Source organism: Pleurodeles waltl, chromosome 5 (assembly GCF_031143425.1).
Source record: "Pleurodeles waltl isolate 20211129_DDA chromosome 5, aPleWal1.hap1.20221129, whole genome shotgun sequence".
In the NCBI taxonomy this organism is placed as follows: domain Eukaryota; kingdom Metazoa; phylum Chordata; class Amphibia; order Caudata; family Salamandridae; genus Pleurodeles; species Pleurodeles waltl.
The window spans coordinates 1,876,562,136-1,876,588,220 of record NC_090444.1 but is presented as its reverse complement, the minus strand read 5'-3'; the positions used below and the strand labels follow the sequence as shown (position 1 = coordinate 1,876,588,220).

Below are 26,085 nucleotides of genomic sequence, written 5' to 3'. Positions count from 1 at the left end.
AATTACAACGTTAAAAAAGTGCTTTTGGACTTGGACTATAGAAAGTTACCTGCTTGTTCCACTTCTGAATCGACCTTCATTTCTTCAGGCTTTTTTTCTCCCTTCTGAGCAGGAGTCACAACATCAGACTTTCCATGTCCCAGTTTACGCTTGCGGCCCTTTTTTGACAAGAGAGTGTCCTCTATCAGTTTGACGGCACTGTCAAGAGTCTGTACCTGCTGCTGACGCAGCCACTCGCCAGCTCCTTCTGGTAGGATCTGGGTGAACTGCTCCATAATAATGACCTCCGACATCTCAGCGGTGCTCCTGCTCTCCGGCTTTAACCACTTCCTGCCCCAGTCTTTCAGCTGGTGCGCTATGGTCTGCAGTCTTACCCCTGGTGTAAATGTAAGACTGCGGAATTTTCTACGATAAGTCTCTTCACTGGCACCCACATTACACAGGATAGCCTCTTTCAAGTGATGGTAATTGCCAGCAAGGCTAGGAGGGAGATTCTGGGAAATTTCCTTGGCTTTCCCAGAAAGTAATGGAGTCAGTCGGGATGCCCACTCTTCTCTTGGCCACATCGAGCCTTCCGCCACACACTCAAACTCCAGAAGGAAAGCTTCCAGGTCGTCCTCTGGTGCCATCTTGATGATAATGTGGTTCTGGTCCTCTGATCTCTGTAGAGATTGTTTGACCTCCTCCGGGTCACTTTGTGTTTGCTCCAGAGAGTCTTCCGTGGGTGTTTCGATGGGCAAAGTAATATTTTCTAGGTGATTCTCGGTTTCCATGTCTGCACTCAAAGCTTCTGTATTCTAAGAAGATAGATCAAACGATATTCCTTGTCGCCTGAGGCAGTATCTGCTGCTTGCTGCACCTGAGGACATGAGAAAAACATTGATTTAAAAAAAAAGGAATCAATCACTTGTGGAAATTACTCTGAATCACACAATAGTTGAGCAACAACCAGATAATTTTAGGTATTGGAGCATTGTCGAGTGATAATATCCCTATGACAACTATTAATAATATCTAGGCAAGTGACTGGACGGGGATTGGCACATGATATGGGTAGAGGTGCAGAAAGAAATCTGATGTATCATTTTATAACTGCATCACAAGTCAATAAAAGATGTGTAGTGTGTTACATCTGAATATAAATACTTCATAGCTCACATTGTCACCCAATCAGGAAAATCTTACAGTAAGAAAGTAAATAGCTTGACACCACCTCCCACCAATCAGGTAGGATAAATTTCAGGAGAGCATCTTGAGCAACAACGCGTGCAAGCTGGCATGTCTACTCAAGGCAAAATGAGCATACAATAAAGCTGCCAACTTGTGTGGCATGCACAGAGGTTCCATGGAGACCACCAATATACACTCAGCACGACCTATGAACCACATATCCCACTCACTGGTTCCTCATGCATGTTTCTGCATGATGAAGGAAAAGTACTCAATGCACCTTTTAATGGGGAGAGCTGCTAGGAAGTCATTCAAAACGTATACCAATGAAAAGGCTGGTGCCCTGGCACATGATTAGGTGGCCACCAGCCACAAAGTAGCTTGGATTACAGGGTAGACGTTATTAGAAAAGTGGGTACACTTCAGGTATTCCCAAACATCAGAGGGCACTTCTGATGTCGAACAAAACTAGTGCCTCCAATAAGCTGCAAAGTGTTTTCAATCCACAAGATTACAAAACACAGGCTAGCAGACAAAATGGCCAATAGGCAGTTTTATCAAATCATTCAGGCCCATGCCCCAAGGATCCCTCTCTCGAAAACTGGTAGATATTGTGATCTGTTCTTTAGACAGAAATGGAGACCTTGGTCATAAGCAATTACCCACATCTTATAGTCAGAAGCTAAACACAGATGCCCAGCTTTAATTGTGGAGTTGCAGATGAAGAGGCGACTTAGATGATGTTTCTCCTAGTTCATCATACCTGCTCCCAAGGTGTTGCTGGACAGTCAAGATATCTGCATGGCCAATGGCAACTGATGCTTTGCAATACACAGAGCGGTTGTTGGCTCCTCTTGTCACCTCTTTCTGGCTATCTGGTGAATCATTCCACTATTTAAGGAGTGCTTGCATTGTACTGCATGAGGGATTACTTTATACCTCAAAAGTACTCAGAAATTTCCTACTTTAAAATCTTTGAGCCATGGATGAATTACACATAGAAAGCAATCATTTTTGCTTTTTCACTACAGCAGACCATGTTTCACTGAGGACTCAAAATGCAAGCCATTCCTAATGGATTTGCCAATGCTTGTTCTAGCTCCAACTGATGGCAGCGCTTTGCACACCAAGCTGCATCATCGGTCTTGATGGATATAGGGATGTTGTTTCAGATTCTAGGTGCATAGCTGAAAATGATCAATTTTGTTTTTGTTCCTTTCTTAAACACTTCTTAGTCTGTAGTCTTATGGTGCCCTGGCTGTGGGTGTGCCAAAAAACACCAGAAATGATGAATCGGAGTGCAAGATAAGCAAGAGTGCTGGGTGTGATGGTTTGTGAAGGATGCATCTGGTTTTGTAGATGGTGCATGCTGGTTATAACATAATATTATAACCAATACTGGCAAAAAGAAAAAAATATTTTTTGGTCTCAAAAGTCACACATTGCTCAGTAGTCCCCGGCACTAAACAAAACTACTTTGTGAGCAGATACGCTCCCTGTGGAAAAGCAGACTGCTACCTCACAGTGAGGCCAGCTAATCGATAATAAGATAGAATTTTAATAAGAACAAAAAGGTCTTGGTTAACGTCCGACCTACGTAGGAGCCCAATTCTTAAAGAAACTCACAAAAGTGAATCCATGGTATATAGGCTTGCATTAGTGCAGATTTATGCTTTTATGAATTCACCAAAACATACATAAGTATGCCAGAACTCCAAGAAAACATTTGAAAGCTGCATTTTAGCACATGCAAGCATAAATTTGCTCTTACAAATATCTGTTGAGCGTTTACAAGTTCACTTTCCTCCAACCACTTTTTCCCAACCCTGGAAGAAGTTTTACTTCTGCCCTTGCCGGGTGTAAATGTCCAACTTTCTCAGTATGGGGAAAGAACGGAAGAACTGTTCAAACTACCCCTAAAACATGCAAGTTAGTAGGTTTGCACAGATTCAAAAGGGCATTCCATCTCTGGAACTATTGCTCACCACTACTTCCAGCCTCAGTATGTGATCTGTGGAGAGGTGGCAAAAGAAGGAAATCGTTAGTTTCAACATATTATATTATGGGTCCTGGCATAATCAGATAGAGGATTATCAGAGCTCATATATATTGAAATTGCTGCCATAACCTGCCGCCGCACTAAATGACACCAACAAGACAAGTGGATTTTTTTTGTTTACAGTATAAGTAGATTTTTGTCCCATGGACAAGTAGATATTTTGTTAAATTCCACACCCCTGGAATGGATCTTATAATTGGTGTATAATTCAGAGTTACCAATCAAAATGTAACATTTTCACTAATACTGTCCAACATTCTTGAACCATGCAAATACACGAACAAGGGCTTGCTATATTCACTTGGTTTTGAAAGTTCCATGGCTATATTATGCAGGTGCGTGCCATGCTATCTGTCGCATGCGATCACAATTACTTTGTTGTTTCAGTACAAGTAAACAACGCATACATTTCTCTGCAACAGCTGCTTCTGTTCCTCTTCTTCATGGCACCTCTCTTCACAGGGAATTCCATTCTTATTTAAAAGTTTATGGATGTGTTTGTCACAGGATCACACTAAGCAAGTCCTTTTCTCCGTTAGCCACATTTAAATTGTGTTCAACACTTGCATCTTTTGGACACAGAGGAGCTACTCTTTGGCTGCATCGCTGTTTCAGATTTTTTCTGGCTATAAACACATCACACATTTGTATGCCTTGTTCTTCCAGATTTAAAAAAGCTGAGAGGGAGCAGTTCCATAGTTACAGCTGTTGATAAAAGCCTTATGCAGTCACCTCACAACCACTTTTGAAAACTGATTAACCAATCTTGCTTTACCATATTCCTAGAGAACTGCCCCTCAAGAATTGTTTGCACATTAGTATAATAAAGGGTGGAGAGGAAACTATAAGCATTTATCATTACATCAAACCTTCAAATACATGCAGAGATCTACGAGTAGTTTTAAAAGGGCTGTCTACAACTTCATCCTGCTCCTTAACATACTTACGAAAACCTGTTCTGCAGAAATTTTCTGCCACAACCAGTTTCCTCAAATTGCTTTTCCAGGATATCTAAAGCACTATGGCAAAAGCCCAATGTAACCAAAATTTCCTCCAGTCTTTTTATTTCTAGGATCATATTGTAGACGTTTCGAGCATTATATGTTTTTGTGCATTATTAACTGCATGCAGAAAGTGGATTTATTGACTTTACGTGTGTATACTGACACTGTGCTATTATATGTCATAGTTAATTTATTTGACATGCAAGTGGGTTTTTCTGGCTTATGTTCAGTAGGCCTCAATTTAGGCCACAATGCCATCTTGTTCAAAATGGACGTCTCCACCGGGAAGCTCACTGTTGATTTCTGCACCACACAGTCAAGCAGATTCACATTATTTTATTTCCTTTGACATTGTTCTTGGGGAAAACTTTCCAACATGGACACAGAAGAGCTGCTTATCCTAAAACCCTTCCGCTAGCTGATTGCAGTGTTTCATTAATTGATTCACAAGAGGTTGCTGTTTTTTTTAACTACTTTGTCCTGCCATCTCAGGATAAGGTCAGTGAATCAATACTTATGTAATGAGATCGAGCTTAGATGCTAAGGTGGTATTAGGTTTATTAGAGCTGTGTCTGGTTTACTGAGAGTGTGATTTTTTTGCTCACACCGTGATGATTTTGAAAAAAATTAATGATTTCCTTTGCAAGAAAACTGTATATAAACCTTCAATTTTGAGGGCGAGTCAGAAGACTTTATGATAGTACTAGGGATGCTGTATGTTTTATTAATGTTGGTGCTCACTTGGGACTGGAGTAGCTTCATGATTTTAATGGCTGGTAAAAGCCTGGAGTATCAGCATTTCAGTGTTTGTGTCACTGAAGCAGGTGTGAACAAAGGCATGACAGGGATTTTTCAAGCCCCTCGGGATCTGTGAGGCTTTTGATTTGTTTATTAGACCCTTTGGTGGTGAAGTGTGCTGCCAGCCTCGTAGCCCTCTGGAGCTGGGCTGTGCGGGCACACAGCCCGCTCTCTCGTTAGAGCGGCGAGCTGAAAGGAATGCTGAGGTGCTGGAGCCTGGGATCACACGGTGCGGCTGTCCTTAGAGAGCTGCGCCACTGAGACATCGTTAGCATTAAACGGGCTGCAGGGAATCCGGCGCAGAAGTCTGTCAGTTCTGTTCAAACGGAGGAGAGTTGATCCGGAGTCTGCAGGATGATGAACAGCAGCGTGAGCCCCGCAGCAGAGGTTTGGACGGGACTGAGCCCTCCCTGGAGTGACTGACCTCGAGGGATGACGAGCATCAGTGTGAGCCTCAGCAGGAGAGGTTTGGACGGGACTGACCCCTTCCTGGAGTGACTGACCTCGAGGGATGGTGAGCATCAGTGTGAGCCTCAGCAGGAGAGGTTTGGACGGGACTGACCCCTTCCTGGAGTGACTGACCTCGAGGGATGGTGAGCATCAGTGGGAGCCTCAGCAGCAGAGGTTTGGACGGGACTGAGCCCTCCCTGGAGTGACTGACCTCGAGGGATGGTGAGCATCAGTGGGAGCCTCAGCAGCAGAGGTTTGGACGGGACTGAGCCCTGCCTGGAGTGACTGACCTCGAGGGATGGTGAGCATCAGTGTGAGCCTCAGCAGGAGAGGTTTGGACGGGACTGAGCCCTCCCTGGAGTGACTGACCTCGAGGGATGGTGAGCATCAGTGGGAGCCTCAGCAGCAGAGGTTTGGACGGGACTGAGCCCTGCCTGGAGTGACTGACCTCGAGGGATGGTGAGCATCAGTGGGAGCCTCAGCAGCAGAGGTTTGGACGGGACTGAGCCCTCCCTGGAGTGACTGACCTCGAGGGATGGTGAGCATCAGTGGGAGCCTCAGCAGGAGAGGTTTGGACGGGACTGAGCCCTCCCTGGAGTGACTGACCTCGAGGGATGGTGAGCATCAGTGGGAGCCTCAGCAGCAGAGGTTTGGACGGGACTGAGCCCTCCCTGGAGTGACTGACCTCGAGGGATGGTGAGCATCAGTGTGAGCCTCAGCAGGAGAGGTTTGGACGGGACTGAGCCCTCCCTGGAGTGACTGACCTCGAGGGATGGTGAGCATCAGTCTGAGCCTCAGCAGGAGAGGTTTGGACGGGACTGAGCCCTCCCTGGAGTGACTGACCTCGAGGGATGACGAGCATCAGTGTGAGCCTCAGCAGGAGAGGTTTGGACGGGACTGAGCCCTCCCTGGAGTGACTGACCTCGAGGGATGACGAGCATCAGTCTGAGCCTCAGCAGGAGAGGTTTGGACGGGACTGAGCCCTCCCTGGAGTGACTGACCTCGAGGGATGGTGAGCATCAGTGGGAGCCCCGCAGCAGAGGTTTGGACGGGACTGAGCCCTCCCTGGAGTGACTGACCTCGAGGGATGGTGAGCATCAGTCTGAGCCTCAGCAGGAGAGGTTTGGACGGGACTGAGCCCTCCCTGGAGTGACTGACCTCGAGGGATGGTGAGCATCAGTGTGAGCCTCAGCAGGAGAGGTTTGGACGGGACTGAGCCCTCCCTGGAGTGACTGACCTCGAGGGATGACGAGCATCAGTGGGAGCCTCAGCAGCAGAGGTTTGGACGGGACTGAGCCCTGCCTGGAGTGACTGACCTCGAGGGATGGTGAGCATCAGTGTGAGCCCCGCAGCAGAGGTTTGGACGGGACTGAGCCCTCCCTGGAGTGACTGACCTCGAGGGATGGTGAGCATCAGTGTGAGCCCCGCAGCAGAGGTTTGGACGGGACTGAGCGCTCCCTGGAGTGACTGACCTCGAGGGATGGTGAGCATCAGTGGGAGCCTCAGCAGCAGAGGTTTGGACGGGACTGAGCCCTGCCTGGAGTGACTGACCTCGAGGGATGGTGAGCATCAGTGGGAGCCTCAGCAGCAGAGGTTTGGACGGGACTGAGCCCTCCCTGGAGTGACTGACCTCGAGGGATGGTGAGCATCAGTCTGAGCCTCAGCAGGAGAGGTTTGGACGGGACTGAGCCCTCCCTGGAGTGACTGACCTCGAGGGATGGTGAGCATCAGTGTGAGCCCCGCAGCAGAGGTTTGGACGGGACTGAGCCCTCCCTGGAGTGACTGACCTCGAGGGATGACGAGCATCAGTCTGAGCCTCAGCAGGAGAGGTTTGGACGGGACTGAGCCCTGCCTGGAGTGACTGACCTCGAGGGATGACGAGCATCAGTCTGAGCCTCAGCAGCAGAGGTTTGGACGGGACTGAGCGGTCCCTGGAGTGACTGACCTCGAGGGATGGTGAGCATCAGTCTGAGCCTCAGCAGCAGAGGTTTGGACGGGACTGAGCCCTCCCTGGAGTGACTGACCTCGAGGGATGGTGAGCATCAGTGTGAGCCCCGCAGCAGAGGTTTGGACGGGACTGAGCGCTCCCTGGAGTGACTGACCTCGAGGGATGGTGAGCATCAGTCTGAGCCTCAGCAGGAGAGGTTTGGACGGGACTGAGCCCTCCCTGGAGTGACTGACCTCGAGGGATGACGAGCATCAGTGGGAGCCTCAGCAGCAGAGGTTTGGACGGGACTGAGCCCTCCCTGGAGTGACTGACCTCGAGGGATGGTGAGCATCAGTGGGAGCCTCAGCAGCAGAGGTTTGGACGGGACTGAGCCCTCCCTGGAGTGACTGACCTCGAGGGATGGTGAGGATCAGTCTGAGCCCCGCAGCAGAGGTTTGGACGGGACTGAGCGCTCCCTGGAGTGACTGACCTCGAGGGATGGTGAGCATCAGTCTGAGCCCCGCAGCAGAGGTTTGGACGGGACTGAGCGCTCCCTGGAGTGACTGACCTCGAGGGATGGTGAGCATCAGTCTGAGCCTCAGCAGGAGAGGTTTGGACGGGACTGAGCCCTCCCTGGAGTGACTGACCTCGAGGGATGGTGAGCATCAGTCTGAGCCCCGCAGCAGAGGTTTGGACGGGACTGAGCGCTCCCTGGAGTGACTGACCTCGAGGGATGGTGAGCATCAGTCTGAGCCCCGCAGCAGAGGTTTGGACGGGACTGAGCCCTCCCTGGAGTGACTGACCTCGAGGGATGACGAGCATCAGTCTGAGCCCCGCAGCAGAGGTTTGGACGGGACTGAGCGCTCCCTGGAGTGACTGACCTCGAGGGATGGTGAGCATCAGTCTGAGCCTCAGCAGCAGAGGTTTGGACGGGACTGAGCCCTCCCTGGAGTGACTGACCTCGAGGGATGGTGAGCATCAGTCTGAGCCTCAGCAGGAGAGGTTTGGACGGGACTGAGCGCTCCCTGGAGTGACTGACCTCGAGGGATGGTGAGCATCAGTGGGAGCCTCAGCAGCAGAGGTTTGGACGGGACTGAGCCCTGCCTGGAGTGACTGACCTCGAGGGATGGTGAGCATCAGTGGGAGCCTCAGCAGCAGAGGTTTGGACGGGACTGAGCCCTCCCTGGAGTGACTGACCTCGAGGGATGACGAGCATCAGTCTGAGCCTCAGCAGCAGAGGTTTGGACGGGACTGAGCGGTCCCTGGAGTGACTGACCTCGAGGGATGGTGAGCATCAGTCTGAGCCTCAGCAGGAGAGGTTTGGACGGGACTGAGCCCTCCCTGGAGTGACTGACCTCGAGGGATGACGAGCATCAGTGGGAGCCTCAGCAGCAGAGGTTTGGACGGGACTGAGCCCTCCCTGGAGTGACTGACCTCGAGGGATGGTGAGCATCAGTGGGAGCCTCAGCAGCAGAGGTTTGGACGGGACTGAGCCCTCCCTGGAGTGACTGACCTCGAGGGATGGTGAGGATCAGTCTGAGCCCCGCAGCAGAGGTTTGGACGGGACTGAGCGCTCCCTGGAGTGACTGACCTCGAGGGATGGTGAGCATCAGTCTGAGCCCCGCAGCAGAGGTTTGGACGGGACTGAGCGCTCCCTGGAGTGACTGACCTCGAGGGATGGTGAGCATCAGTCTGAGCCTCAGCAGGAGAGGTTTGGACGGGACTGAGCCCTCCCTGGAGTGACTGACCTCGAGGGATGGTGAGCATCAGTCTGAGCCCCGCAGCAGAGGTTTGGACGGGACTGAGCGCTCCCTGGAGTGACTGACCTCGAGGGATGGTGAGCATCAGTGGGAGCCTCAGCAGCAGAGGTTTGGACGGGACTGAGCGCTCCCTGGAGTGACTGACCTCGAGGGATGGTGAGCATCAGTCTGAGCCCCGCAGCAGAGGTTTGGACGGGACTGAGCCCTCCCTGGAGTGACTGACCTCGAGGGATGACGAGCATCAGTCTGAGCCCCGCAGCAGAGGTTTGGACGGGACTGAGCGCTCCCTGGAGTGACTGACCTCGAGGGATGGTGAGCATCAGTCTGAGCCCCGCAGCAGAGGTTTGGACGGGACTGAGCCCTCCCTGGAGTGACTGACCTCGAGGGATGACGAGCATCAGTCTGAGCCCCGCAGCAGAGGTTTGGACGGGACTGAGCGCTCCCTGGAGTGACTGACCTCGAGGGATGGTGAGCATCAGTCTGAGCCCCGCAGCAGAGGTTTGGACGGGACTGACGTACCCCCGCCCCGGCCTCACCCCCGCCCCAGGCCCGGCGTCGCCTCCACGAGGGGCCCCGTGACCCACCCCCGGGGCAGGCCTCGCTGATATACCCGCCCCCGGTGTCCGGCGCCCCCGCCCTCCCGGCAGCGCCGAGACCCGCAGCGAGCGCGCCGGCGTCCGTCCACCTACCCCGGGACGGGCTTCCTCTGCCCCCGCGCGCCGGGGTAGCGCCTCACAGAGCCGGTGAGGGCTTCGGGACGCCCTGGAGCTCCGCTTCCGGTGGGAGGGGTCAGGCCCGGCGCCGCCGCGGTGCACGTGCTGACGCTCCCCCGCTGACCCGGAACTGGAGCGGCATTGTTTAAACGCAGCCACCGCGCGGCCTCTGATTGGCTGCGCGAACACGACCTCATACGCGGGCTGGTACTAAGATGGCGGCGGACCAGCACACCCGTGATTGGGTACTGGAACCGAGAGGCTACTGACCTGTGACTGACGTCCTGAAATACAAGTAAACATACTGCCCTGTGATTGGTTGTTAAATAACGTAATGCGGATGCTTATCTGTGATTGGGTACTTAGTTGAAGGCTCAAATGAAAAATTTCCTAGCTACTGTGAAGGAAACTTTAATTCTATTAACCCCTTCGCTGCTGGGCCTTTCCCCCTCCGGGGCCTTTGTTTGGCTATTTGGGGCAGTTCGCGCTTAGGCCCTCATAACGTTTTGTTCACGTAAGCTACCCACGCCAAATTTGCGTCCTTTTTTTCCAACATCCTAGAGGTACCCAGACTTTGTGGGTTCCCCAGAAGGAGGCCAGGAAATTAGCCAAAATACAGTGAAAATTTCGTTTTTTTTTTTTAAAATGGGAAAAAGTGGCTGCAGAAGAAGGCTTGTGGTTTTTTCCCTGAAAAGGGCATCAACAAAGGGTTTGTGGTGCTAAAATCACCATCTTCCCAGCTTTCAGGAACAGGCAGACTTGAATCAGAAAACCCAATTTTTCAACACAATTTTGGCATTTTACTGGGACATACCCCATTTTTACTATTTTTTGTGCTTTCAGCCTCCTTCCAGTCAGTGACAGAAATGGGCATGAAACCAATGCTGGATCCCAGAAACCGCAACATTTCTGAAAAGTAGACACAATTCTGAATTCAGCAAGGGGTAATTTGGGTAGATCCTACAAGGGTTTCCTACAGAAAATAACAACTGGAAAAAAAATATTGTAATTGAGGTGAAAAAATCTGCAATTTTTCTCTCTGTTTTACTTTTTCGTGCAATGTCAGATTTTTGAAAGCAATATACCGTTACGTCTGCTGGACTCCTCTGGTTGCGGGGATATAAAGGGCTTGTAGGTTCATCAAGAACCCTAGGTACCCAGAGCCAATAAATGACCTGCACCCTGCAGTGGGTTTTCATTCTATGCCGGGTATACAGCAATTCATTTGCTGAAATATAAAGAGTAAAAAAAAGAAAACCTTTGTATTTCCAAAATTGGCACAAGATAAGGTGTAGAGGAGCAGTGGTTATTTGCACATCTCTGAATTCCGGGGTGCCCATACTAGCATGTGAATTACAGGGCATTTCTCAAATAGACATCTTTTTTACACACTCTTTTATATTTGGAAGGAAAAAACGTAGAGAAAGACAAGGGGCAATAACACTTGTTTTGCTATTCTATGTTCCCCCAAGTCTCCCGATAAAAATGATACCCCACTTGTGTGGGTAGGCCTAGCGCCCGCAACAGGAAGTGCCACAAAATACAACGTGGACTCATCCCATTTTTTTTTTACAGAAAACAGAGGTGCTTTTTGCAAAGTGCTTACCTGTAGATTTTGGCCTCTAGCTCAGCCGGCACCTAGGGAAACCTACCAAACCTGTGCATTTATGAAAACTAGAGACCTAGGGGAATCCAAGATGGGGTAACTTGCGGGGCTCTGACCAGGTTCTGTTACCCAGAATCCTTTGCAAACCTCAAAATTTGGCTAAAAAACACATTTTCCTCATATTTCGGTGACAGAAAGTGCTGGAATCTGAGAGGAGCCACAAATTTCCTTCCACCCAGCGTTCCCCCAAGTCTCCCGATAAAAATGGTACCTCACTTGTGTGGGTAGGCCTAGCGCCCACAAAAAGAAATGGCCCAAAACACAACATGGACACATCACATTTTTTCACAGAAAACAGTGCCTACCTGTGGATTTTGGCCTCTAGCTCAGCCGGCACCTGGGGAAACCTAGCAAACCAGCGCATTTCTGAAAACTAGACACCTAGGGGAATCCAAGATGGGGTGACTTGTGGGGCTCTGACCAGGTCCTGTTACCCAGAATCCTTTGCAAACCTCAAAATTTGGCAAAAAAAACACCTTTTCCTCTCATTTCGGTGACAGAAAGTTCTGGAATCTGAGAGGAGCCACAAATATCCTTCTACCCAGCGTTCCCCCAAGTCTCCCGATAAAAATGGTACCTCACTAGCGCCCACGAAAGGAAATGGCCCAAAACACAACGTGGACACATCACATATTTTCACAGAAAACAGAGGTGTTTTTTGCAAAGTGCCTACCCTGTGGATTTTGGCCTCTAGCTCAGCCGGCCCCAGGGGGGGCAGAAATGACCTAAAATAAATTTTCCCCTCCAGGGGAGCGACCCTTGCCTATGGGGTCGCTCCCCATCTATAAAAAAACAAACAAACAAAAAAAAAAAACACAATTTTTTTTTAGCCCTGGCGCCTAGAGGTTTCTGCCCCCCCGGGGGCAGATCCCCTAATAACAATAGGTCGATCTGCCCCCAGGGGGGGCAGAAATGGCCTAAAATAAATTTGCTCTTCTTCCCCCCCCCCCCCCCCCCCCCCGGGGAGCGACCCTTGCCTACGGGGTCGCGACCCTTGCGTGACGGCACAAAAAAAAAGATCCCAGGTGCCTAGTGGTTTCTGCCCCCCTTGGGGGCAGATTGACCTAAAATCGGCCGATCTGCCCCCAAAGCGGGCAGAAATGGCCTAAATACAATTTGCCCCTCCAGGGGAGCGACCCTTGCCTAAGGGGTCGCTCCCCATCTGTAAAAAAAAAAAAAAAAATCCCCGGTGCCTAGTGGTTTCTGCCCCCCTTGGGGGCAGATCGGCCTAATTAATATAGGCTGATCTGCCCCCCTGAGGGGCAGAAATGGCCTAAAAGAAATTTGCCCCCCAGGGGAACGACCCTTGCCTAAGGGGTCGCTCCCCTTACGTGAAATTCACAAACAAAAAAAAAACTCCCTGGTGTCTAGTGGTTTCTGCCCCCCTTGGGGGCAGATTGGCCTCATAAAAATAGGCCAATCTGCACCCAAGGGGGGCAGAAATGGCTTAAATATAATTTGCCCCCCTATGGGAGCGACCCTTGCCTAAGGGGTCGCTCCCCACACCTAAAACCAAAAACTGAAGAAAAAAAAAATTATCCCTGGTGCCTAGAGGTTTCTGCCTCCCCTGGGGGCAGATCGGCCTAATAATAGGCAGAAATGGCCTAAAATAAATTTGCTCTCCCCCTCCCCCCCCCGGGGAGCGACCCTTGACTACGGGGTCGCGACCCTTGCGTGACGGCACAAAAAAAAAGATCCCTGGTGCTTAGTGGTTTCTGCCCCCCTTGGGGGCAGATTGACCTAAAATCGGCCGATCTGCCCCCAAAGCGGGCAGAAATGGCCTAAGTACAATTTGCCCCGCCAGGGGAGCGACCCTTGCCTACGGGGTCACACCCCTTGCCTGACGGCGCAAAAATCCCTAGTGTCTAGTGGTTTCTGCCCAGATTGACCTAAAATCGGCCGATCTGCCCCCAAAGCGGGCAGAAATGGCCTAAATACAATTTGCCCCTCCAGGGGAGCGACCCTTGCCTAAGGGGTCGCTCCCCATCTGTAAAACAACAAAAAAAATCCCCGGTGCCTAGTGGTTTCTGCCCCCCTTGGGGGCAGATCGGCCTAATTAATATAGGCTGATCTGCCCCCCCGAGGGGCAGAAATGGCCTAAAATAAATTTGCCCCCCAGGGGAACGACCCTTGCCTAAGGGGTCGCTCCCCTTACGTGAAATTCACAAACAAAAAAAAAACTCCCTGGTGTCTAGTGGTTTCTGCCCCCCTTGGGGGCAGATTGGCCTCATAAAAATAGGCCAATCTGCACCCAAGGGGGGCAGAAATGGCTTAAATATAATTTGCCCCCCTATGGGAGCGACCCTTGCCTAAGGGGTCACTCCCCACACCTAAAACCAAAAACTGATTTTTTTTTTTTATCCCTGGTGCCTAGAGGTTTCTGCCTCCCCTGGGGGCAGAAAAGGCCTTAAAAAAATGCCCCCCCTGGGAGCGACCCTTGCCCAAGGGGTCGCTCCCTTATGCCAATTTCCTTTCTAGAAAACACATCCCTGGTGTCTAGTGGGCGTTTTGACAGCCGGATTGCTTTCAATCCGGCTGCCAAAATGCAGAGAGAGACTTCAAAGGGAAGGAAATACATTTCCCTCCCTTTGAAGCCTCTCTCGGCCTCCCCACGTGATCGGAAGAGAAATGCAAAGCATTTCTCTTCCGATCGCGCTGATGGGGGAGGCCCTTTGACAAATCAGCGCGCTGACGTCACAGGGGGGGTGGGGGGTCAGGGGTGGAAGGGGAAGGGCTTCCCCTTCCATCCCTGACTTGGGGGTGAACCCCACAGAGGGAGGGCTAGCGCTCCCTCTGGGCTGTTTGCCCAGGACGTAATGGTTACGTCCTGGGCACAGCAGCACTGTGCTGCAGGACGTAACCATTACGTCCGCAGCACAAAAGGGGTTAAGGACACGGAGGCGAGGATTATGCAGTCCTTTCTTCACTTTTATTAAGAACAGCAGGTTCAAAGTTCAAACATGTTCAAGACCAAAACTTCAAACCCCATGATGCCCGCAGGTAACCATGACAACCCATAACCAATCCACTGTCTATAAGGAGGAGTATATATATATATATATATATATATATATATAACTGACGGGAGCAGTCCTTTCTCTTCTTCACTGAAGGAAGTTAAGGAACTCGCGACTTCAATCTCCTTTAGAATCACCATCTACAAAACAAGAAAGAGATCAGACACAGGAATAGACATACTTCATACACAATACTCAAACCAGAATATCCAATCATGTTAATGACCAATAAAATACATTAAGCAACATAATGCATAACAAGAGCAGCCAAATTTAGACATAAAAAAATGCATAGAATAACCAAACTTCACAAATAAGAAGAAATATACCATTGACCTGTGTAGGAAGTTGGCTCTGTATGTACTATTTCAAAGTAAGAAATAGTGTGCACAGAGTCCAAGGGTTCCCCTTAGAGGGAAGATAGTGGCAAAAAGAGATAATTCTAATGCTCTATTTTGTGGTAGTGTGGTCGAGCAGTAGGCTTATCAAAGGAGTAGTGTTAAGCATTTGTTGTACACACACAGGCAATAAATGAGGAACACACACTCAAAGACAATTCCAGGCCAATAGGTTTTTATATAGAAAAATATATTTTCTTAGTTTATTTTAAGAACCACAGGTTCAAGATTTACAATCAATACTTCAAATAAAAGGTACTTCACTTAGGTATAATAGGAACTTTGAATCAGCAAAATAGCATGTACAGTTTTAGCAAAAATGGCAATAAGCTATTTTAAAACTAGACAGTGCAAATTTCAACAGTTCCTGGGGGAGGTAAGTATTTGTTAGTTTTGCAGGTAAGTAAACCACCTACAGGGTTCAAAGTTGGGCCCAGGGTAGCCCACCGTTGGGGGTTCAGGGCAACCCCAAAGTGACCACACCAGCAGCTCAGGGCCGGTCAGGTGCAGTGGTCAAAGTGGTGCCCAAAACGCATAGGCTTCAATGGAGAAGGGGGTGCCCCGGTTCCAGTCTGCCAGCAGGTAGGTACCCACGTCTTCGGAGGGCAGACCAGGGGGGTTTTGTAGGGCACCGGGGGGGACACAAGTCAGCACAAAAAGTACACCCTCAGCGGCACGGGGCCGGCCAGGTGCAGAGTGCAAACAGGCGTCAGGTTTGCAATGGAGTTCAATGGGAGACCCAGGGGTCTCTTCAGCGAAGCAGGCGGGCAAGGGGGGGGCTCCTCGGGGTAGCCACCACCTGGGCAAGGGAGAGGGCCACCTGGGGGTCGCTCCTGCGCTGGAGGTCGGATCCTTCAGTTCCTGGGGACTGCGGGTGCAGTGTCTTTACCAGGTGTCGGGTTCTTAGAAGCAGGCAGTCGCGGTCAGGGGGAACCTCTGGATTCCCTCTGCAGGCGTCGCTGAGAGGGCTCAGGGGGGTCAACTTTGGCTACTCACACGGTCGCAGTTGCCGGGGAGTCCTCCCTGTAGTGTTGTTTCTCAGCAGGTCGAGCCAGGGCTTTGGGTGCAGAGTGGAAAGTCTCACGCTTCCGGCGGGAAACGTTCAGTCCTTTAAAAGTTGTTTCTTTGTTGCAAAGTTGTTTCTTCTTTGGTGCAGAGCCGCTGTCCTCGGGAGTTCTTGGTCCTTTTAGATGCAGGGTAGTCCTCTGAGACTTCAGACGTCGCTGGACCCTGGGGAGCGCGTCGCTGTTGCAGTTTTTCCTGAAGTGGGGAGACAGGCCGGTAGGGCTGGGGCCAAAGCAGTTGGTGTCTCCATCTTCTCTGCAGGGCTTTCAGGTCAGCAGTCCTTCTTCGTCTTCAGGTTGCAGGAATCTATCTTGCTAGGTTCTGGGAGCCCCTAAATACTCAATTTATGGGTGTGTTTAGGTCTGGGGGGATAGTAGCCAATGGCTACTAGCCCTGAGGGTGGCTACTCCCTCTTTGTGCCTCCTCCCTGAGGGGAGGGGGCACATCCCTAATCCTATTTGGGGAATCCTCCATCTGCAAGATGGAGGATTTCTAAAAGTCAGAGTCACTTCAGCTCAGGACACCTTAGGGGTTGTCCTGACTGGCCAGCGACTCCTCCTTGTTTTTCCTCATTATCTCCTCCGGCCTTGCTGCCAAAAGTAGGGGCCGTGACCGGAGGGGGCGGGCATCTCCACTAGCTGGAATGCCCTGTGGCGCTGTAACAAAGGGGGTGAGCCTTTGAGGCTCACCGCCAGGTGTTACAGTTCCTGCAGGGGGAGGTGAGAAGCACCTCCACTCAGTACAGGCTTTATTACTAGCCACAGAGTGACAAAGGCACTCTCCCCATGTGGCCAGCAACATGTCTGGTGTGTGGCAGGCTGGTAAAACTAGTCAGCCCACACTGGAAGTCGGGTATGTTTTCAGGGGGCATCTCTAAGATGCCCTCTGGGGTGTGTTTCACAATAAAATGTACACTGGCATCAGTGTGCATTTATTGTGCTGAGAAGTTTGATACCAAACTTCACAGTTTTCAGTGTAGCCATTATGGTGCTGTGGAGTTTGTGCATGACAGACTCCCATACCATATACTCTTATGGCTACCCTGCACTTACAATGTCTAAGGTTTTGCTTAGACACTGTAGGGGCATAGTGCTCATGCACCTATGCCCTCACCTATGGTATAGTGCACCCTGCCTTAGGGCTGTAAGGCCTGCTAGAGGGGTGACTTATCTATGCTATAGGCAGTGTGAGGTTGGCATGGCACTCTGAGGAGAGTGCCATGTCGACTTAGTAGTTTTCTCCCCACCAGCACACACAAGCTGGAAAGCAGTGTGTCTGTGCTGAGTGAGGGGTCCCCAGGGTGGCATAAGACATGCTACAGGCCTTAGAGACCTTCCCTGGCATCAGGGCCCTTGCTACCAGAGGTACCAGTTACAAGGGACTTACCTGGATGCCAGGGTGTGCCAATTGTGGAAACAAAGGTACAGGTTAGGGAAAGAACACTGTTGCTGGGGCCTGGTTAGCAGGCCTCAGCACACTTTCAAATCATAACTTGGCATCAGCAAAGGCAAAAAGTCAGGGGGTAACCATGCCAAGGAGGCATTTCCTTACAACCTGTAAGAAGGATCGCACAGAACAACAGGTAGCTCAACCTCTGGTGATACAGTATAAGGGAGGGATAATCCTCGCCTCCGTGTCCTTAATAGAATTGAAAGTTTCCTTCACGATAGCTAGGAAATGTTTCATTCTGTATCAGGACCGGAGGCGAGGATTATGCAAGTTCAAAGCTTACTTACCACCAACTAAGCAGCTGCATGGAGCAGTTTAAAATAACATTTCTTAAAAACGGACTCCGAGGACCAATCTGCTGAATTCATGATGTCCTCCAATCTCCCACCGACCATAATGGCCTTGGAAGCCATCGCACCTCTAGTGGAATGAGCCCCAAAACGCTGAATGTCAATGCCAGACTCTGACATAACGCAATGAAACCACCTAGCAATGGTGGGGGAAGACACAGCCTTAAACGGTTTCTTGACAGCAATCAAAAGTTGCCTCTCCCCCGGAGGCCTAACCTCCTCCTTGACCATTTCATAAGTCTGTAAACATCTTATCACACATAACTTAGGATGAGAATCAAAGCTGGGATACGATACAAACCTGGTACCTGTTTTAGTACATCTGGAAATAGTGAAGTAACCCCTTCCGGGGTGAAGACCCGGGCCGACACATCCAAAGCCAGCACATCGGAAACCCGTTTACAAGAAACGAGGCACAAAGGCATCGCCAACTTAGCAGAAATCTGCTTTCTGGATAGATAACGATTCTCTGGCCAAGACGAGAGAAAACTTAGAACCTTGGTAACATCCCATAATCCCGAGTATCGAGGTTCAGGAGGACGGGATAAACGAGCCCCTTTCAAGAGCTACTTACCCAGGGATGTTCCCCCACCGGGACATCATTGATGGTATTATGTCCTGCCGAAATCGCAGAACGAAAAGAGTTAATAGTACAGTAACTTAGACCAGATGTAAAAAGTTCAGCCAAAAAATTGACTACGAACTCAACGGGGGCTCCCACGGGATCCACTTCCCTCTCCAGACACCAACGAGCCCATCTGTTCCAGGCCGATCTATATCGCTTGATATTACCTGGAGCCCACAACTGTCTGATAAGGGCAGTAGCCTCCCGTGAAAGGCAGACGTTTTCCCAGCGGCCCCTGTAATCCTCCAAGCCATGAGATTGAGGTGACCTTGAAGCACCAGAGGATGATGGCGACCCAGCGGGTCCTGGAGGACTCCCGGCACACATGGAAGTCTGAGAGGAGCCATCCAAGACAACTCCAGAAGAGTGGGAACTACGGCTGAGCTTTCCAAATTGGAGATATCAGGAACAGAGACGCTCGCTGACGTCGGACCTAAGCCACCACTCTGGGGATTAACAGAAACAGAGGGAAAGCACAGCATTGATCGTTCGACCAGTCCTTCAAGAACACATCCACTGCGCTCGCCCCCGGATCGGGTTTCCAACTGAAGTTAGTCAGAAGCTGAGCATTCCACCAGGAGGCAAAAAGGTCCACAGAGCAAGGACCCCAACAATCCATCAGAGACCGAAAGATCTCCGGATCCAGACGCCAATCGCTGGAATCCTTGAGGTAACGGGAATTCCAATCCGCCACCTGATTCTGGATCCCCGGGAGGTATTCCACTGTAACAGAAATTTGTCTCTGAAGATAGTAATGCCAGAAATCCTTTGCTAGATCCGCCAAGACCCTGGACGAGTGCCCCCCAGTCTGTTTATATGCTGAACAGGCGAGATGTTGTCTATCCGAAGAAGGACAGAACAGGAAATCTTGTCTCGTGTCAAGGACCGAATCGCAAACGACGCCGCAAAAAGTTCCAGGCAATTGATGTGTAGGTTCAGCTCCTCTGAAGTCCACTGACCTCCCATGGAGATCTGACCACACCTGGCTCCCCAGCCCAGTCTGCTGGCATCCGATTCTATCACCAAGTCAGGGAGCGAGGCAAAAAATGGCCGTGCCATTCCAGGCATCCATGTGGCTCAACCACCATTGCATCTCCACACGAGCCTCCGAAGAGAGCTCCACTAGAGCTGAATAGGTATGACCTTTCCGGAGATGAGAGGCTTTCAGACGTTGCAGGGCCCTGTAATGGAGGGGACCCGGAAATATAGCCTGGATAGAAGACGATAGAAGCCCCACAATCCTGGCAATCGGCTGGAGGGAGGTCCTGTCCCTGAGGAGCACCTTGGAAATCTCCTTTTTGATCTTGGAGACCTTGTGTTTTGGAAGTTTCAACATTGCGGATCTCGTGTCCACCACAAACCCCAAAAACGTAGTGGATTGAGACGGGCATAGAGAGGACTTCTCCGTATTGATCACGAAGCCCAGGTCCTGCAGCAATGCAATAGTCATGTTCGCGTAACACAACAGCTGCGGCTTGGACTGGTCCATCAGAAGGATGTTGTCCAAGTAAATAATCAGTCTGATACCATGGGTCCGCAGAAACTCGACCACCCGCTTCAGCAGCTTCGTGAAGCACCAAGGTGCTGAAGAAAGGCCGAACGGGAGACACGTGAACTCGTAGACCTGATTCCTCTATTGAAACTGCAGAAACCTGCGGTGAGGAGGATAAATGGGGACCGTAAAATACGCATCCTTGAGATCCAAATGGATCATCCAGTCCCCTTGACACAAAAGATCCCTGAGAAGATGGATTCCCTCCATTTTGAAATGACGATAAACCACCCATTCATTGAATGCCTTGAGGTTTATCACCGGGCGGAAACCCTTGTCCTTCTTCTCGACCAAGAAAATGTTGCTCAAAAACCCCCTCGGATGGAGAGGAGCCGCGACCACAGCTCCTTTGCTCAGAAGAAGTTGGACCTCCGAAGCGATCAACTGAGAGTCCTGTGTGCTGAACCGAATGGGAGGAGGGCGAACCGGTTGAACAGGGGTCCCATAGAACTCTATGCGGAACCTTACACAGTCTCCAACACCCAAGGGTCGGACGTAAGCCGCGCCCAATTGCATGCGAAGAGTGCAATCCTGCCTCCTAGATCTTGAGGGGAAAAAAGGGCGTGCTCACCTGTGCTTCCTCCCTGGGAAATGGAGTTGCTTCTGTGGAGACGCGAGGAGCGCCCTCTGCCAGAACCTCTGTTGGGAAAGAAGGTTCCCTGCGGCCGTCGTTCCAGCCGTTATTCCGCTTGCCTTGGGCTCTGGAGGGGCCTGACTGCTGGGAGTGGCCGGAGGAGCGACCTCTTCCGGTCCCGCCAAAAACCTTTCCGGGAAAGATCTTGCTTGTGGAAGACTGCGCTTTATCCAAGGCGGAGAATGTGGATACAAATCTCCCAAGCTCCTTCACGAAGGGATCGCCAAAGAGATTGCCCTGGGCTATCGCGCCAGCCTCAGAAGTTGCCAGTTCCCCCAACTTAGGGTCTATGTTAATTAGGAGGGAACGCCGCCTCTCCGTAGAAATGGCACAATTGGCATTGCCCAAGAGACAAACTACCCTTTGTGCCCATCCTGCAACCAGATCTGCCTGCAAGTGTTCCCCTGAGGCCTTGGCAGAATCCGCCATTTCGATAATCTTGGTCAAAGGACCCAACACATCCAAGAGTTTATCTTGGCATGACCACCAAGAACGATCGATCCCTTTCTTAGGATTGCGCATGCACCTTGAAAAGAAAGTGCATAGCTTAGGGTCCAATATGGGCATTGCTACCATCTTATCTCCCAGCGCCGGCCTGGGACATTCCACCCGCAAGCGGGCCCGAACCTCTTGCTCCAAAGGATGGCGGATAGCTTTAGCCACATAAGCCGCCACCTTGGAATTGGGGACCCATTCTGAGGACCGAGGATGATAGATGTCCTCTGGGTCATACATATCTGAGTCCCAACCTTCTTCCTCAACACTAGAGGTGTTCGCAGATGGGCGCCAAGGTCTACCCACAATGCGACCCTCATCCGATGAGCCCTCGTCATCGGAGTCACCCCCCGAATGGGGTGATCCCACGAAGGGATCCAGTGCCAGGGCAGCAGACCTGCCATGCTCTCTGGGTGATACATCCTCCCGGCAGGGTACACGATCTAGCATTTGCGCACTCTTGGAGAGGGCCTCCCTTAACCGGGTGAACCCTTCCAGGTGCCCTGCGTCACGCTTCCTGGAGGAAGAAGGAGTCCTAGAGGTACTGGCCCGAGGGTCCATATCCCCCAAAACACTAGCGGAGTGGGACACTTTATGCATCAGCTTGTCCGCTTTATCTTGCAGGGGTGCCAAGGCTTTCGCTACCGCCTGCGAAACCATCCTGTCCATGAGCTCAGGAAGATGGCGCTGAGGAGGCCAAACCTCCTCCGACCCCAAAGACGGGGTGTAGGCATGGTCCAGAAAAGAATCTACTGAAAGGGTAGAAGAAGACATCTCCAACGCAAAAATTACCGCAGGAAAAGGACCTAGGGCCAGACCAGAACAGTACTGCACCTACCCCATGAAGGGGCATAAATGAAAGGGGGTGAGAGCATTAAAGAATAGACGCCCAACCTAAATTCACTGGGCAGCCCCCTTGCCGTGCTCACAAAGCTGAAATGTCCGCAAAATATATATATATAAATATGCGCTCCTAAAAGGGTCCCCAAGGGGAAATATAATTTCAGGAAGACCTGCTCTTACCGCCACGCGGTGTAGGCAAGGGTTGTAAGCCTTAAAAATCAGGAAAACCCCGATGGCGGGCTCCTGACAGGCTCAAACGATTGGAAAAACCCAGCGCGCGAAGCGCTGAGCTTTCCGATCGCAAAACGCGATAAGCGCCCCCAGTGGAGACAGGGCGTCACCGCACCATGCGCTCGGGCGGAAAGCCTACAGCGCGAGACCAAATATGTAAAGAATGCGAGGGCGTTCCTCACGCCGGCAAACAACACAGAAGAAAACCCCAGAATGCGAAGAACGTGCCTCGCAAGCTAAACACCACAAAGATCACAACAAATGCGGCTAAAGCACACAGCACAAGGCAATCCCCGATCCCCCGAGAGGACGAGAAAGGAGTGAGGACTTAACTGACGGGCAGCAGTGAAGAAAGAGGAAGGACTGCGCCCGTCAGTTATATATATATATATATACTCCTCGTTATGGACAGTGGATTGGTTATTGGTTGTCATGGTTACCTGTGGGCATCATGGTGTTTGAAGTTTATTGTTTGAACATGTTTGAACTTTGAACCTGCTGTTGTTAATAAAGTGGAGAAAGGACTGCATAATCCTCGTCTCCAGTCCTGATATAGAATTAAAGGCTTTTAACCCAGTCCCTGAACGCGCAGAAGACGTACGAAGCATGTGATTGGTCACTGGTGTTAGTACGGTGATCCGGATAGGTGCTTTCAGGGGACTGCCCGGTCTGTTAGAAGCTCCCTGGCAACCGGGGCGACATCGCGGCCTCTAATTGGTGGTGATGTGGGGCTGAACCGTTGCAAAGTTTAAGATTGCTTATGTGTGGCAAGAACGTGGTTTAAGTGTCCTTATGTGTGAGATTCCATGATTATGAGGGACACTAAGTCAAACTTGATTGTGTTTAAACCATGCATTAAAATCCCCGTCAGATAGGTTTATGCGTGATGTGCTGAGCCAGTAAACAATTTTCAGGCGTATGCGTCAAGAATTTTCAATTCTATTAAGGACACGGAGGCGAGGATTATGCTTCTCTTTCTATGCTTATTTATTCACAGCAGCCAATCAAAAGAGAGTATTACAAAAACAAAACATATCCCAAGATTCAATGTAACACGTCATAATCATAGAGTCTGTACTCCTATATAACCATACGAGGATAATGCGCTTCCTCTTTCTTTGCTGCTTCCGCAGCCAGTTAAGTACCTTGTTCCGTTACTGCATATTTTTATGTACGGTGTTGTTATTTCAATTGTTTGTTGCTAGCACTTGCATTTTACTTGCGCGTCTGGTAACGTGGAGTGGGAGCAGGAGCATTTATTACGGGACTTTTCCCGTCCCGGCTATCGGGAGGTTTTCTCCTCCGACGGTGAGACTAGTCAGCACGAGCGTCCTCGTTCACATACGCGCGCGCACACGCACGTTCACATACGCGCTCGCTCGTTTCTTCTGGCGCCCGTTTTCAATACGACAGGAGTTTTTCAACGGCGCTGCCAGAGAATCGAGACAGCGCATGTACTCCCAGTGTTATGCTGATTGCTTATTTGTATTGACTAGCCTTACCTTTGCTCCCTGACGCCCTGAGCTCACTGTGGTGACCAGGGTTGAAAAATATGATTAGGCGCTGCCTAGAGTGCTGCAGGCTGCTCCCTCCACATTTAAAGAGTTACAGCTCAGTTACTTGGCCTGCTGGGGCTTGCACTCCCCCTGATTGTAGTCTTTGACTACCCTGAATTCACGTTTTTGAACGTACCAGAGCTATTATGGTCCAGTCATACGCCTATGACGAAGATGAATATTTTGGGGGCGACCCCCCTTGTTTGAAGAAAATCTGGTAGCGCATTGGATAATAGCATTCAGCTATCGGTGAATAAAGGGCTGGCAAAAGCTCTGGTGCCCCTCACACATCACTTCGAGAGCTTTGCGCGCCAAAAAGGTTGCCTCCCACCCATTACCCCATCTGAAGAGGCGCAATCAGACCAACCCTCTACCTCTAGGGGTAAATCGAAATCCAAGAAGTGGGCGCACTCCAATCTTTTAAAAAAACTTTCTTCCTCCATTCAAAAGGAGTATGGGTATAGCTCCTCACAAGCGCAAGACGCTTATGATACAGATTCGGATCAGTCTTCCTCTAAACATTCATCTGATTCTGATTCGGAAGAAGATCTCGGGGACCTGCCTGGCCCGAGCAAGCGCAAGAAGACGGAGAAAGCTAAAGCCCCACCCACCAAAACTCCACGGGTCTTGACCTTCAGCCCAGAGGAGATCATTCACCCTCGCTCCTCAAGCTGGACTTCGCCTCCGGAGGTTGCAGATTACCTCCAAAACCACATCAGAACTAGTTTCAACAAGGATGTGAGGGCCCTCGTCCAGATTTAGAAGGTAGAGTCACTGACACCCCAGATATTGACCCGACTATGGTCACTTTTCTAAAGAAGTGGGCTAAAGACCCCAAGAAAGGACTTAACCGGGCCTGGCGCTCTTGCCAGGACAAACTTCTGGACCTCTCCGGTCCATTGGCTAAGATCTTAGAGATGGCTTTTGTGGCTAAAGAGTCAAATTCCCCTATCGATCCTGACATTCTGGTAGGTTTGGCTCAGCGAGCCATTTGTCACCTTGGCAATGCCAACGTAGCCTTATCTACGGAAAGAAGACGCTCTATTTTAATGAGAATAGACCCCCAGCTCACTGAGCACGCCCCCTCTGAGGCAGGTCCGGTAGCCCAGGGCCTCCTTTTTGGAGCCCCCTTCATTAAGGACTTAGCCAAGTTCGCTGTGACTTTCAATACCATGGACAAAGCCCAATTGTCACTTAAAAAGGTCTTCAGGGAGACTCTTTTTCGGAGGGCCGGACATCTGTGGGGTTGCTCGTCTGGCCGCTCCTATTATCAAGGCCCCAGACGAGATGCCCTTACCCGTGGCCGTGGGTACTACAGGGATCAACAGGCAAACGCCACCTTCTATCCATCACGACCCCGAGGAAGCAGGGGCAGTTACCGCAAGAATACGTTTAAAGGACAACAAGGAGCCTCCCAAGACGCTACAAATTTAGCTGAGAATCATTCACCCCTCGGAGGTGACCCTTGGGGGCAGGGTTCAAACTTGTTTGACAGAATGGCAAAAATTAACCAGGGACTTCTGGGTGCTACAAACCGTTCAAGGGTTCAGATTGGAGTTTCACCAGACCCCTTTCCAACAGTCCTAACCTCCACTTCTCCATTTTTCCCGTCATGATCAAGACATCATAAACCGGAGGTTCAGGCCCTTCTTAAGAAAGGCTGTTCCCCATCCCCGGGGCTTCCCAGGCCCTGTGTTTCTGGTAGAAAAGAAGGGCGGTGGGTCGCGTTTGGTCCTAAATCTCAAAGAATTCAATGCCTGTCTAGTCTATCGGCATTTCAAGATGGAGGGAATCCACCTCCTCAGAGATATACTTCAAGAAGCAGATTGATTGGTATGCCTATACCTAAAGGACGCTTATCTAAGCATTCCTATCTTCCCTTCTCATCTGCGCTTCCTTCAGTTTCTTTGGCGAGACTAATGATTCGAGTTTCAGGTGCTACCTTACGGGCTTTCCTCCGCTGCTTGGTGTTTCACCAAGGTAATGAGACCAGTGGTGGAATCTCGCGCCCGGGGCGTGCGCCTGATCATTTAACTCGACGATCTGATTCTTATGGCTCAGGAACCCCTTCTCCTTCAGGTCCACTTGATTTGGATGATTCAACTCCTTCAGAACCTGGGTTTCATAACCAATCAACCCAAGTCGTGTCTCCACCCATCTCAGCAGATCTGGATAGACTCCGTGAAAGCTCTGTTGTTCCTTCCACCGCTGAAAATGCGCAATATAAAGAAGGAATTGCGCCTGCTCTTATCCAGACAGAAAGTGTTCTTGAGGAGCTTAGCCAGGATGGTGGGTCTTTTATCATCTTCGATCCAAGCTATTT

General features: G+C 50.6%; 1 protein-coding gene across 1 annotated transcript in view; it reads right to left on the bottom strand.

The window, feature by feature from the left end:
- Positions 1 to 26,085, bottom strand: part of LOC138297181 (uncharacterized) — a 308,108-nt gene that overhangs the window by 166,711 nt on the left and 115,312 nt on the right. The window contains exons 5-8 of the mRNA XM_069236676.1: positions 25,710 to 25,970; positions 20,575 to 21,966; positions 19,537 to 20,103; positions 50 to 797 (exon numbers count right to left, since the gene is read on the bottom strand). Of these exons, the coding sequence (XP_069092777.1) occupies positions 50 to 797; positions 19,537 to 20,103; positions 20,575 to 21,966; positions 25,710 to 25,970 (2,968 nt within the window). The remainder of the gene's footprint in view (positions 1 to 49; positions 798 to 19,536; positions 20,104 to 20,574; positions 21,967 to 25,709; positions 25,971 to 26,085) is intronic.